Source organism: Acomys russatus, chromosome 14, assembly GCF_903995435.1.
Source record: "Acomys russatus chromosome 14, mAcoRus1.1, whole genome shotgun sequence".
NCBI classification, from domain to species: Eukaryota; Metazoa; Chordata; class Mammalia; order Rodentia; family Muridae; genus Acomys; species Acomys russatus.
In genome coordinates this window covers 13911551-13925958 of record NC_067150.1, presented here as the reverse complement: position 1 = coordinate 13925958, position 14408 = coordinate 13911551, and the positions used below count along the sequence as shown (strand labels likewise).

Sequence of the window (14408 nt, the reverse complement as noted above, 5' to 3'; positions counted from 1 at the left end):
CATCTTCTCTTTCTCCTTTGTTGTTTTCTTAACACAGGATCTCATTATGTTGCTCAAGTTTTCCTTGACCTAGCTATGTAGCCCAGGCTGAACCTTGAACTAACAATTATCCTGGCTTACTTTCCTGGCTTCTAGAAACGCAGAGCTGGACAGCCAGCTCAGCTATATCAGTAAGTTCAGGTTCCGGGAGAGACTGTGTCTTAGAAAAATAGTATGGAGAATACCAAGAAAGATACCCTGCATGTCACCTACCTCCCGGAACTGAATGTCTATTTCAAAAGACCAAGAGCCCCTTGGCCTGGGGTTTCATGCGTTGTCTTCCATAGGAATACTTCCTTGGAGCTTTCTCAGCTACTTCTGTGGACATTTGTGATTAGCAGACTGTCAAACTGGTACCTGAGCTGACAGATACTCATAGGCATGCCCAGAAGACATTGAAGAGCAGTAGAGTGTGACTGGCAGCAGACTCATTTTGCAGCGGGAAAAACCTGTCATGTGGAAACTGAAACAAAATTTCTAGTGGGCTACAGAAGGGTCAGCCCTGACCCCTGCCCTGGCAAAGAGCAAGATCTGAACTCTGCATTGGTGGTAAAGATCTAGCAGGATGTGTAGCAGAAATTCCTGCTCATCTCCTTTGTTTCCCAGCTCAAAGGAATGAAGGGAAACTATCAGCCCTGTTCACAGCGGCTTCCCTCGCCTATTTGTTCATTTGTTTAGTAAATATTCATTGAGCACCTGCTGTATAGCAATGCGCATTCATTGGGGAAGGCACAATATATATAGCTGTACATATATGCAGAGGGCCTGGCTCAGAACTGAGCAGGCTCCCTGATTTTTGGTTCGGTCTCTGTGAGCTCGTGTGAGTCCATGGGGAATTATCAAGTCAGAACTTCTGTCTTCTCAGAAGATTATAGTTTAATAAATGTTATAGAGGAGGGGAGAAGTGCTTTGAGTTGTGTCTGCTATACAAGGCATCCACACACTCACTACAGCTGTGGCTATCTGCACAAGACCTACACAACATTTAATCAAGGATGAGGGAGGGGCCAGTGCGGACTTACTCCCACCTGAGAGACAATTAGCCCTTGGCAAATAATGGTTGCTAGAAGAGGTTGTATCTTTTCTTCAGTGGTGTAGCCTTTGACAAGTTGCCCTTGCTTCTGTGTAAACAATCTCCTACTCATGCTTTGGCAAGAAACTCTAATTAATTCAATATATCACACACAGAAAAAAGACATGAAAGAAGGAATGGAGCTTGTCCCAAAAGAAAGGTTTAAGAGGGAAAGGAACGGGGTTGAACATGGTGGTGTAGGCCTTTAATCCCAGCACTTGAAAGGCAGGGGTGGGCAGATCTTTGTGAGTTCAACAGCAGGCTAACTCCAGGCTAGCAAAGGCTATGTAGTCAGACCTTCTCTCTCAACATCAAACAAAAAAGTAAGAGTCATCTACATTACATTATCAAAATTGATTCTATTCATTTTCCAAAGGAGAGTAAGATACATGTTCCAAAAAACTTCACATGGCCAGTGTAATGAAATCAATAACAAAAATATTAATTAAAAAAAGACATTGAGATTGGTTCAACTTGAGACCCATGCCACATGAGGGAGCCATCCTCCGAGACTGCCCAGAGCATCAGGACCCAGGAGCTCAAAACCTAGAATAGAACCACACCTCTGTGGGGATAGGAAGCCAATGAAATGATTCCTAATAATACTCTGCTTATTTGTAAACCAGAGCCTTAAAACTTGTCATTGGAGAGGCTTTATCTAGTAACTAATGAGAGCCCAATGCAGAGACCTACAGCCAAAACATTAGGCAGAGCTCCTGGATCCTGTGGAAGAGAGTGAAAAGGTTTGTAGGAGTCAGACAGGTGAAGGACATCACAAGAAAACTCATATAATAACTATCCTGGCCTCATAGGGGCTCACAGAGACTGAACCAAGAATCAGGGAGCCTGCTCAGTTCTGATCCAGGCCTTCTGCATATATGTGACAGCTGTATATATCATGCTGTTGTGAGACCAGGGTCTATCTCTGACTCTTTTGCCTGCTTTTGGGACATGTTTCTTCTTGATGGGTTGTCTCTCCCAGCCTTAATATAAAGGGAAGTGCTTAGTCTTATGTAACCTCATATGCTATGTTGGTGATATCCCTGGGAGGCTGGTTCTCTCTCTGAAGAGAATGGAAGAAGAGTGGATTGGGGGTGTGTGTGTGAAAGAAGGGACTAGGAGTAACAGAGGGAGGGGAAACTGCCAACAGGATGTAATGTATAAAAGAATTTAAAAAATTGAAGTAAGAAGAATCTTGTGGGGAAGAATCATTCGATGGGAAGAAAGAGATGGAAGAGAGGGTAATGAGGGTGAAAGTGACCCAAAATTCTATCTGTATGCATACAAATTTGTTAAAGAATAAACAAGTTAATACACAGAAAGGGTTGTAGATTTGAGAGAGAGAAAGGTAATACATGGAAAAGGTAAACAGAGAATATGAAAAGGTGATATGGTGTAATTATATTTAGATTTCCCAAACATAAAAAATATTAAATAGAGGCTTGGAAGATAGCTCACTCGATAAAGTGCTTTCCATAAAAGCAAGAAGAGCCATGTTTTATACCCAGAATGCTTGTAAACAGCCAGGAACATGCTTGCAGTCCCAAGTCTTAAAAGGTGGACACATGAGGATACCTGAGACTTACTAAGTAACCTGGGCAAACTAGCATGTTTCAGATCCTAGTGAGAGACTTTGTACTGAGGAACAGCATCCAAGGTTGAACTCTTGTCTTTACAACCTGGGACACGTGCAGGCGTGCGTACACACACACACACACACACACACACACAAGAACACACACACACACACACACGAACACACACACACACACACGAACACACACACACACAAGAACACACACACACACGAACACAACACACACACGAACACACACACACACACGAACACACACACACACACGAAACACACACACACGAACACACACACACACACGAACCACACACACCACACACACCACGAACACACACACACACACGAACACACACACACCACGAACACACACACACAAACACACACACACACACGAACACACACACACACGAACACACACACACACGAACACACACACACACACGAACACACACACACACATGAACACACACACACGAACACACACACGAACACACACACACACGAACACACACACACACACACACGAACACACACACACACACACGAACACACACACACGAACAAACACACACACACACGAACAAACACACACACACACAAACACACACACACACACACACACACACACACACACGAACCTACAATACTCATGTATCCCATGCATGAATATCGTATACTCTCCCATACACACAGATTGAAAAGGCAATAAAAGATTCAGTGAGTGAGGGAAACTGCAAACAGTCACACTCTGTTTTCCTTATGCCAGTCCTGGGGCAAAGCAAGTCACCAACACTATCTCATCCTTGCAATCATCAACCCTGTTTTCAGACAAGCAAATCAGATGGAAAGCCATGTGGGCTGACACACATCTGTACTGCCAGAACTTGGGAGGTAAAGGCAGAAGTACCAGTAGTTCAAGGCAAGCCTCAGCCACATAGGGAACCTGAAGCCAGCCTGAGCTGTAAAAGACTCTATATCAAAGTAATAAGAAAAAATAAAGGAACTTAGAGAGAGAAAGAAACAAGCTCATTGTGATGCAGCTTCAATACCATTACTTCTTGGCACGGAATTAGGATAGTCTTCATTGTCAACGTGATAGACTCATCAGAATAATCTATGAGACAAACATCGAGGTATGTCTGTGACACAATATTAAGACTGGCTTTGCTGATATGTGAAGACTCACCCTTGGTGTAGATGACACCATTTCATGGCTGGGGTCCTGTTCTGAATAAAACAAGAGACCATGAGCTAAGCAGTAGCATTCCCCTCCTGCTGTTTCCTGACTGTGAATGCAGTGTCACTGACTGCCTCAAGTTCCAGCCTCCTCCATGCTTTCCCTGCCATGATGGACTGTGTGATAGTTTGTCATAGCAGCAAGAAAAGCCATGAGTACAACAGCTAGCATGAAAAGACTGTGCTTTTTGCTTGAACCCCCAACTGATTCCCAAAATATGTACTCTTAGTTTAGGAGTTAACAGTTAGTCTGCATTAGTTGGTGTGTTTTTACATATGGTCATACATAGTATTTCTACTACCAGTGATAACAACTCTGTGCCTATCAATAATCAATCTATGGATTCACCAATCTCTATTAAAACAACAACAACAACAAAATAAAAATAAAACCTGTAATGTTGAAATAGAAACAAATTGTAAACATTTAAAAGTGAAGATATTTCATATGAGAATAACAGTGAAATTTCAAATTATAGCAGTGATAACAGAAAAATTGGGGCTTCCAGCAACTCTATTCCTCATTTGTTCCCTCCCCCCCCCGTGTGTGTGTGTATGTGTGTGTGTGCGTGCGTGTGTGTGTGTGTGTGTGTGCGTGCGTGTGTGTGCTTGTTCTAGTGGTAGATAGGATATCTCCCATAGCCTAGGCTGGCCTCAAACTTCTTATGTACCCAAGAATAATCTTGAACTCCTGTTCCACCTGCTTCCGCCTCCAGAATGCTAAAATGGCAGTTATATAGCACTATACCTAGATTATGTTTCTGAGCATAGAACTTTGGGCTTTAATCATGTTAGACAAGCACTCCACCAAATTGAACCTATAGCTCTGTACCTCATTCTTGCAAAGGAAATATCCATGGTTGAAACAGTTGGTTCTGGGCCTCTATTACCTGGGTTCAGCTGTTCCCAAAGGGTCACTCTGGGAACAACTCTGTTCTTTTGTTGGCCTATCTGCCTTGTTAGAGAGCTCTACAAGTCTGGGAGGCTTTGTACTTTAATGTAATACTTTTTCTACAGTTAAAAATCTGCCCCAGTGAATCTGTTAAGGAGAACATGTTGTCCTGTCATCTGGTAATCTTATTCTTATATATCTGCAGAAAAATAAATCAGAATCTCAAAAAAAATTTAGATTCTCATATTTGTACATTATTATTGACCACAGCCAAGATATGAAATGTACCTGTCTACTGATGGATGAATAGATAAACAAAACTGAAATAGATTTGTGTAGGTGCATGCATATACAGACACTAGAATATTATTAAGAAAATCACTAGCTATGGTAGTATATACCTGCTATTTCAGCACTCAGAAAGAGAAAGAGATCTCTACTTCAAGCATCTTGGATTACGTAACAAAACTGTCCAAACTGCATACCATCAACCCTAATATACATACAGCACAAATGAAACCAACGTCTGTGCACATAAATAAAGTTGGAGAGCTCTTCTACAGGACCTAAGTTTGGCTCCAAGCACCCATGTTGGGAGACACACAAGTACCTGTACTTCCATCTACAGCAGATCTGATGCCCTCTTTTAGCCATTATGGGTACCGACACACATGTGGCATACTGCCTCTTTCTCTCTCACTCACACACATCCACATGCATTAAAAAAAAAATAACCTTAAGAAAAGAGAATTGATTACCAGGAACTGGAGTAAGACGCAAGGTTCTTTTTTCTTTCTTTCTTTCTTTCTTTTTTTCTTTCTTTCTTTCTTTCTTTCTTTCTTTCTTTCTTTCTTTCTTTGGTTTTCGAGGTTTCGAGGCAGTGTTTCTCTGTGTAGCCCTGGCTGTCCTAGACTCACTTTGTAGATCAGGCTGTCCTGGAACTCACAGAGATCCATGTGTCTCTGCCTCCCACGTGCTGAGATTAAAGGCGTGCACCACCACACCCAGTGACACAAGGTTCTTATGTGTGTATTCACATAGAGGTTACAGGTGGATCTTTCTCTATCTCTCTACATATTTTTAAATTTTTCCTTACCCTATACCTACCTACATACCTGCCTATCTATCTACTTTATATCTATCATTTATCTATATATCTATTATCTATCTATGTAGCATCATTGTCGTCCCTCCCCATCCCTCTGCGCGCATGCGCGTGTGTCTGTGTGTGTGTGTGTGTGTGTGTGTGTGAGTGTGAGTGTGAGTACGTGCGTGCGTGCGCTTGCCCCACATTATCCAGTGGAAGTTAGTGGACAACCTGGGGCCTCATCTCTTCATGTTATTTCTTGCACACCTCTCTGATAGAGTGTGTAGTCTCCGGGTTTTGGCATATGGTTCTGATGTTGTCTATGGATCCTGACATGCTGCAGTCTGGTGGTCATGATTGGCCTTCTTTTCTCTGAAAGTTAAAGAATTCAAAGGCAGGAAAAATCCGAAGCAGGAAGCATAGCAGCAGAGAAACCTCAAGCACCTCAGACGGAATTAGCATTTGAAGGAAAGTGTTAATTGCAGTGAGGAGACACACGTGCAGCAAATACACAGAAAAAGACCCTAGGCAAAGTAGAGGGGGACTTGGAAAGCTGAAAAATCCAGTACCTTCTGGTGGGCTGAGGGTTTTTAAGTCTTTGTAGAGTCTTCCTCCTTAACTTAGGGTGGGTCAGTTTGACGACAGATAGTGTGATTGATTTGTTAGCAACTGTGGTATGTAGTGTCCTGATTAGCATACAAGCTCCTGGGTGGGGGGCAACTGTGGTAATTCTGTACTTTCCTCCTCCTCTCCTTTTTTACATCACCACAAATTACTCACCGGCTGTGCACCACACATTAGCTTCTTGAGACTGTTGTAACAAAATATTCCTGGGTAGGGTTTTACTTTCTGAGATCACATTTACCCTTGATGAGATGCACAGCTATCAAGTGTACACATGGCACATTGCCTCACTTAGCCCAAGCCCCTGTGGAGATGCAGAATACCAGCGTCATTGCAGGGTATCACAGATACTGCCTTCTTTTTTCCACCATAGAAGGTACAATGTTAGACATGCCCAACTATTTGCTTTTTGATGGTAGGGATGGAGCCTGGGGCTTTACAGCTTCTCTATAGGCATTCTCCCACTGCTCCACGTTCCCAGCATTTTATTGGGAGAGTCTATGCAGGAACTCTACTAGTAGAGCCACAGTTCCAGCTCTTCACTGGGATACTCTACGCAGGGGATCTCCCTTCTGATATATATGCCTAGCCTCTCACTGGGGGATTCTATGTAGGGCCTTTGTCTTTGAGCCACAGCCCTAGCACCACCACAGTGAATTCTAGGCAGAAACTCTACCAGCTGATTTATAACATCAGTCCCTGCACAATAATATATGCATAAGGCATTTATACCTGCATCACATAAAAAATAAAACCATAAGAAGTTTTGGAAATGGGGAAGCAAGTTTTGTTTCTTTCTGGGGAAAGCAGGCAGAGCTTGGAGAACCACAGCACTCATAATCCCAACTTTCAAAGTAATGCATCAGGGAAAGGGGTGGAGGCAGAGAAGGTACAGGACACAGCCTGGGCCTATGCTAGGACCTGAGACTCTAAGCTCTGCTTTCCGCAAATGAGGGACATCTACCAGTTCAAGGCAGGCCTTAAAAAGCAAGGTGGAGGCTTCACACTTGAGCCTGGGAGTAGTGAGAAGGCAAAGAAGAGTTTGTGCCAGGGGTGGGGGTGGCTAACTTTGCATTTTTGAAAGGTCACTGGCTGGGTGGAGAGGAACTCAGAAAGGATGTGATGTCAGCATGGAATCAGTGTCCATACAGACAATTCTCAAAGTCACGGCATGAGCAAAGAGGAGGGCATGAGCTAGGGTGACGTGGCAGGTAGTTCAAGAATCACTCAGAAAGAATGAGAGAATCACTCAGAGAGAACGAGGGAGAGAGAGAGAGAGAGAGAGAGAGGAGGAGGAGAGAGAGAGAGAGAGAGAGAGAGAGAGAGAGAGAGAGAGAGATATCAAGTTCAGGTCCACATGCTTGAACAGGAAGCATTTTACCATTTGAATCATCTCCCCAGTCCATTATTGGAGGGTTTTGAGTGTGAAATGAGATCGCAGTTTCAGAGTGTGAATGGCATTTCACAGAGAATGTCCCTGAAAGCCTGGTATAGTTCCTTTCAAATATTTACTTTACCCATTACCAGGTTTCAAGGAAATCCCAAGGTTCCCAGATATTTTTATCCAGCAGATGTGTTTGTTTGTAATTTACTGCTCTCTTGTTATTTTATTATCAGTTTATAATTTACTGTATATTGAAACAAGGTCTCATGCGTCAAATATGCCATGTTGCAGAGGATGATCTATAGCCCTTCTTCCCCATGCCTCTGCTTCCTCAGAACTGAGATTACAGGCTCACATCATCACATATAGTTTATGCAGTGTCAGCATGAAACTTATGACTTTGTACATGCTAGGCAAACAATATTCCAGTAACCTATATCTTCCCCCCCCCCCTTTTGTGGGTGTCTGTGTCTGTGTGCATGTGTGTGGTGTTTTATAGCTTCTGGGTCATTCTTGCATAGGGCCTATGCTAATCATCTGTGTGTCATTTCAATATTAGTAAATGTGCTACCTCAGCAAGCACCTTTTCTGTTGTCATTTGGTCTCTCTCTATGCTGCCCAGATTGGTCTTAAACTCCTCAATCCTCATGCCTCACAACCTACTGATGAATTAGGCCTATAGGGAAATTTCCTCATATCCAGCTTATCAAAATGTTTGGAGTCTGTTGAGTTCCATACATCAGTGATGTAGCCATTAGTAAGATAGACTCAATCCCTGGTCACTTTGAATAGATGGAGACAATAAAGTGGAAAATGAAGAATAAAATGATGACACATACAGAGTGCTGGTGTGTTCCAGGGAGGAAATAAGGAAGCCATTGAGAAAGGATTCTCAATCAAATCCTGAGCTCCCTGATGTGGCTAGTTTTTCCCCATATTGTCTGAGATCTAACCTCACAGTCTTTCATGGTTAGGTAGTTTTGAAATAACTGTCAAAGACAAAATGGAAAAAAGGGAAAGTGGCCATTTATTCTGATCCAGTACTTTGTGAAAACAAAAGTTTTGCCTGGTGGGGGATAGTAAAGGTAGGGAGATTATGGCTCGTGATGAGCTGCTGCTTTTGGTAGGGGGAAAAACAAAATTTCACAATAGGACCACAGGCATACACTACCATGCTCATTTACTTATGTATTTATTATTTACTTACTTAGTTATTACTTTTCTGAGTGGATTCTGGGGATCAAATTTAGGTCGCCATGCTTGAATAACAAGCACATTACCAATTGAATCATTTCCCTAGCCCCTCACTGGAGCGTTTTGAGGGTGAAATGAGACCACAATTTGAGCAGAGAAAGATAGGAAGTACCAGAGAATAAGGTACTTTTAATGTTTATCTGGAAAATGCCATTTAAATGAGCTAGGGTTCATAGCTGGGGTTTCTTGGCATGTCTTTACTGACATTTGAGGTTGGAAGATTCTCTATCAAGAGAGGCTGTAATTTGCAATGTAGGATGTTAATCTCTTTACCCTCCTCTGTATCCACTACAATACTTTAATGTCGCTCTTATCACAGTTTGACTGTCAAAAATCCCCCAGATATTTCTACATGCCCCTGGGATTTGGGAGGAGATCAATAGCTTTCACTTGAGAACTACTGTTTTGGATGATTCCTTCATAATCCTTTTCTAGAGAGTTCTTGTACATAGACAAATTTGTCTATATTGCCCACCCTTAAACTTTTTTTTTTTATGTTGTAGAGGAGTTTATTAAATGAGCATGGAGGGGAGAAGGGCTTAAACTTTTTTAAAAAGACAAGTTGTCCTTATAGCTCAGGCTCTCCTTGAGCTCACTAAGTAGTTGAGGATGACTTTGCATTTCTGATCCTTTCTGTCTTCACCTTCTAAAACCTGGGATTGCTGGTATATAGCTCCATTCCCCGTTTATACAGTGCTGGGGTTGAACCTTCATGCATGTTAGTGAGTACTCTACCAGCCAAATTACATCTTCTATTGCCCTGGAACGTTACATGAACACAGTTCAGAAGACACAGGCATAGTTTTGAGTTATATAACTTTTGTATGGATTGCATACAGAACACCATGGCAATTCAGTGAGTCAGTAAGGTTTGTGAAGGGTGTAGCTCACCAGAAATATTAAATAAATGTCAGTCGATGAAAGTGGAATTTAATGTTCATGGTTTTGGCTTCTAGCACCTTTTGTTTCCCTGATGCCTCACATCCAATTGTATGCTCGGTAAGCATTATTATAGTCATAATAACAGTTGCTATGGGGACTGGAACTCAAGATATCTCCAGATCCTTCACCATTCTCTCTTGACTTCTCTGCCTGACATTCTGACCCTTATTCATTCTTTTGTGGAAACTCACTTCATAGGACTGCTCAACAGCTTCCTCTAACTCCACCTGGCATGTGGTATTTGAAGTGGGGGTTACTCCCTTGTCTTTGAAATCCACCTCTCCAGCTGGTTGGATGACACTATGAGAATCTTTTCCTTCATTTTTCAGTCTTATAGCTTGATCTGACATTTAAAAGTTTTTTCCCATTCATAGATTCCTTTTTTAATGTTGTAATAGGGATATAGTTTGCTAAAATACAGACCTTGTTTGGCGAATCCTTATTCTCTTTATGTTTTCTAAACAAAACCCCATGGATACTGTGTGGAATATTCCTTATTCCTTTGGTCCAGACAGATCTGTTGAGCCTGTATTAATATATGCATTTGGAATCTCCATCTCTATCCTGGAAAAATTTTGAACATATTTGATGCCCACGGGGCTTACTACTTAAAACTCTCTCCATGGAATGATTGGTCAAAATACATATGTATACATATATGAAATATTTCAATGATAAAAGTAAAGTGAAGAGTGATTGAGGAAGGGACCTGAAATATACTTCTGCTTCCAGATGCACACAAATGCATGTGCATATGCACCTACATACACATATGTACTCAACACACACATACACACACACACACACACACACACACACACACACAGAGAGAGAGAGAGAGAGAGAGAGAGAGAGAGGCAGACAGAGACAGAGACAGAAAGACACACACTCAGTGTGGACTCTCATGGTTGACACCTACAATTCCAGCACTTGTGATGCAAAGGTACTGGAATTGTCATGTGTTTCAATGACTGCTTGGAGTTCCTCAGTGAGGGGCCAGCAGTGTTACTGACAGGCAATGCTCTGATGTAGTCTACCAGTAAAAGGTTAGAGGCCTGGAGCAGTTGAAGAATGCTTCTCTAGCTTGCGTGAGGCTCCAGCCCTACCCCCATACCTGAGACACAACCACCTTTTGGAAGAGGGGAAATCCTAGCATGGTGATGATTAGAAATTATTTAAAACATCTAGAAGGTGCTCCATAAATAGTAGTTATCATACTTTTCATAAAATTAAATCCATTAACCCTGCCTGATGGCTTTTTATTTTAAAGATTTGTTTTTATTTTTAGTTATGTCTGTGCGTGTGTGTGGATATGTGCACATGTGTAGAGTGGCTGTGGAAGCCAGATGAGAGTGTCAAATCCATTGGAGCTGGAGTTACAGGGAACTGAGAACTGCCTGACATGGGTGCTGGGAATTAAACCAGGGTCCTGCTTGCTCTTTTCTACCACAGAGAAGCTTTTGGACCTGGGACATAATGACTGACAGGCTGATGGTACATGAGAGCCTTGTGGTTCCATCCTAGAGAAAGTTCTAGAATGGTTTAAACTCTCCAGTGCTGGAGCTGGGTAGGTGGCTCAATAAGTAGGAGTGCTTGCTGCATAAGTGTGAGAACCTGAGTTCAAAACCCAGGTTTGAATCCCTAGAATCCACGTATGGTCCTGTGTTTGTCTGTGACCTCAGAATTGTGGGAGACTAAAGAAGAGGATCACTGGGCAAGCTGGCTGCCAGCCTTAGCTTCAGGTTCACTGAGAGATCTTTCTTAAGGACAGAGGTTTAGAGCCTGATACCTGATGTCCTCCACTGGCCTTTGCAATGCATGAGTACCCATGCATGTGTAACACACACACACACACACACCACCACACACACCACACACACACACACACACCACACCTCTGCTGATGCTGATGACAGAGGAATGCAGAGATCTGGGTCAAAGGGTTTGGCATTGATTTGAACATCCTAGTGTTTGAGGGGCCCAGGTTTCTCATCTGGAGAGTTGGAAGGGAGAGCTAAACAAAGTGATCACCAAGGATATCAAATGGCTTGCCTTCTGCTTCTTGGTGTTTGCTTTTTGTAGGTGGGGAGTGCCTTGGTAGGGGACTGAGGTTAAGAGTTTAGGTAAAGTTTGAGCTCAACTCCTCCTGTTCTTCCTTTCCACTACCTCCAGCTGCTGTGCCCTCTTTGGAAAACTCTCTTCACTCCTACCCTTACCTGGTGCAACCAATTCCAGCTTACCCTTCTGGGAACACATGTCTCAGTTCCCGGAAGCCTGACTTGATTCTCCACCCACTCCCATGGTCAAGTCTGATGCCTCATACTGACTTATGGGTCACAGTTCCTTCCTGTACTTGTTCACTTATCCATCACTCTTGAGGTATATGCTCACAATATGATAATGGGATCAAAATTATAAGGATTGTAAGTGGCGTAAGTAGAGCAAGACCTAAATCTATCCCTGTTCTGGGGAGATGGAGACATGCTGAAGCCTGGGCTTCCTGGCCAACCCATTTAGCCACATTAATGAGCCTCAGGATAGTAGAAGGCCATCCAGATGGTTCAGTGGGTAAAGACAATTGTCACCAAGTCTGAACATCTTAGTTTGCTCCACAGAAGGAAGCCATATGGCAGAAAGAGAAAACTGACTCCCACATGGTATGCATGCACTTGCACACACATACTAAACAAGAAAAAAAACAACCAACCAACTACATGTAACAAAGTACTAACATTTTAAAAAATTGGAAGGCACATTGTCTTCTGGAGTTCACACACAGACACATGCACCAACACATGTCTATAAATAAATGAACACTTTTGCCACAGAAGGTGGGAAAGGCTATGGGTCTTGCAAATAGGAGTCAAACACACAAACCTCTTGCTGGATTCTATGCGGCCCTTTGCACCGTCAGGGGCAGCTGAGCAGCTTGACTTAGAAGTGATGCATTCCAGGCCCTGTAAAGCCAGGGCAGGGATCATAGTCAAGACAAAGGAAAGCAGGGTGGCTCTTGTGGGCTCCTAAAAAAACACAGTCTTCTCCTTTCCCAGCAGCTAGGGAGTTCCCACCCAGGAATGCTGCCTCCCCTGTACTCCTACACATACCGACTGACGTACACTGTAGGAGTTGTACCTTCCCAGGGGAGGATCCACCCCACTCTTGTCTGGTGGTGCCAGGCTCTAAGCAACAGGTTGTCAGGTAGAATGTGGACAAAAATATTTAAAAGGATAGATGCCCAAGAGAGGCTTCTGTCTTCCTTCAAAGTCAGATTGATTAGTGTAGATATCTTGGCTTCACCAGAGTTAAGCTTTGCTAGGGGCCGTGGTTACCCTGAGTCTTATATTTGTCTACAAGGTATTAGTCACTCTATGGTCTCTGGATAATGCCCGATGACCTTTACCAGCTATGGCAGCCATTGCTTTCCCCCTAGGGCAGGCCCTGCCCCTCCTGGGAAACCTAGCAAGGTGTGTCCTTGACACCCTCCCTGAAGTTCAGCTAGGACCAGATTATTCTGGGTTCAGTCTCAGGGACTTGCTCAGAGAAGTAAGAAGCAAAGCACAGTATAGACAGCCAGGCAGGAGCATGGGACGGGAGGGCCTGGCATGCTCCGCGCATCAATGCAGGCACCTGCTGACTCTGGCTGCTAGTCTTCTGCTCACCTATGGGCCAGGTAAGAAGGACTGGACTGGCTAGACTCTGGGAGGAAAGGAACAGGCAACATGGGAACGCTGGCTTCTGAAGCCCCTCCATGGGGCTGTCACTAGCAGCTGGGATCACAATTATAGGTAGAGGAATCCCCCCTCACAGACCCAGGGACTTCAATTTAGGTACAGCTAGGTCCCTGACATCTCATGTAACAGAACTGAAGGACAAGTCAGAGTTAACTCATGTCAGTGAGTTTATTGAATAACCAGAAATAAAATAGGAATGTGAAGAGAGACAGGTGCAGGCATTAGGAGAGGAGCATTTCAGAGTGCCTCGGCAATAGCTGTATATGTGACTTGAGGAGCTTTGGGGCTACTTTATCTGCAATATTTTGAGGTATCAGAGAAAGTCGGTATTGGTGTATTCCTTTTCTCATCTACAGAACTTGGTCTTCAAAAGAGAGCTCATCTTAGATGTTGCAGTTGTAGTTGAAAGAGAGCTGGTAGAGATAAAATATTTTTGGAGGAAAATCCTTTCTTATATACTGGACGCAGGAGATTGGACTTGTGGCACAGGTCACTAGCCATTTTGAAAAAATAATTCTTCCTCCTTTGTCTTTGTCTCTGACTCTCTCTGTCT

At 43.1% G+C, this 14408-nt stretch overlaps 1 protein-coding gene and 1 non-coding gene across 2 annotated transcripts in view; one reads left to right on the top strand and one right to left on the bottom strand.

Annotated features, from left to right (window-relative positions):
- Positions 1–8403: 8403 nt before the first annotated feature.
- On the bottom strand, positions 8404–8511 carry LOC127198871 (U6 spliceosomal RNA). The gene has a single exon (XR_007831902.1). It is a non-coding gene; the product is annotated as a U6 spliceosomal RNA (small nuclear RNA).
- A 4941-nt stretch (positions 8512–13452) lies between these two features.
- LOC127198736 (mucin-16-like) overlaps positions 13453–14408 on the top strand; it is a 234353-nt gene continuing 233397 nt past the window's right edge. The window contains 1 exon segment of the mRNA XM_051156780.1: positions 13453–13794. Within this exon segment, the coding sequence (XP_051012737.1) occupies positions 13530–13794 (265 nt within the window). The 5' untranslated portion in view covers positions 13453–13529.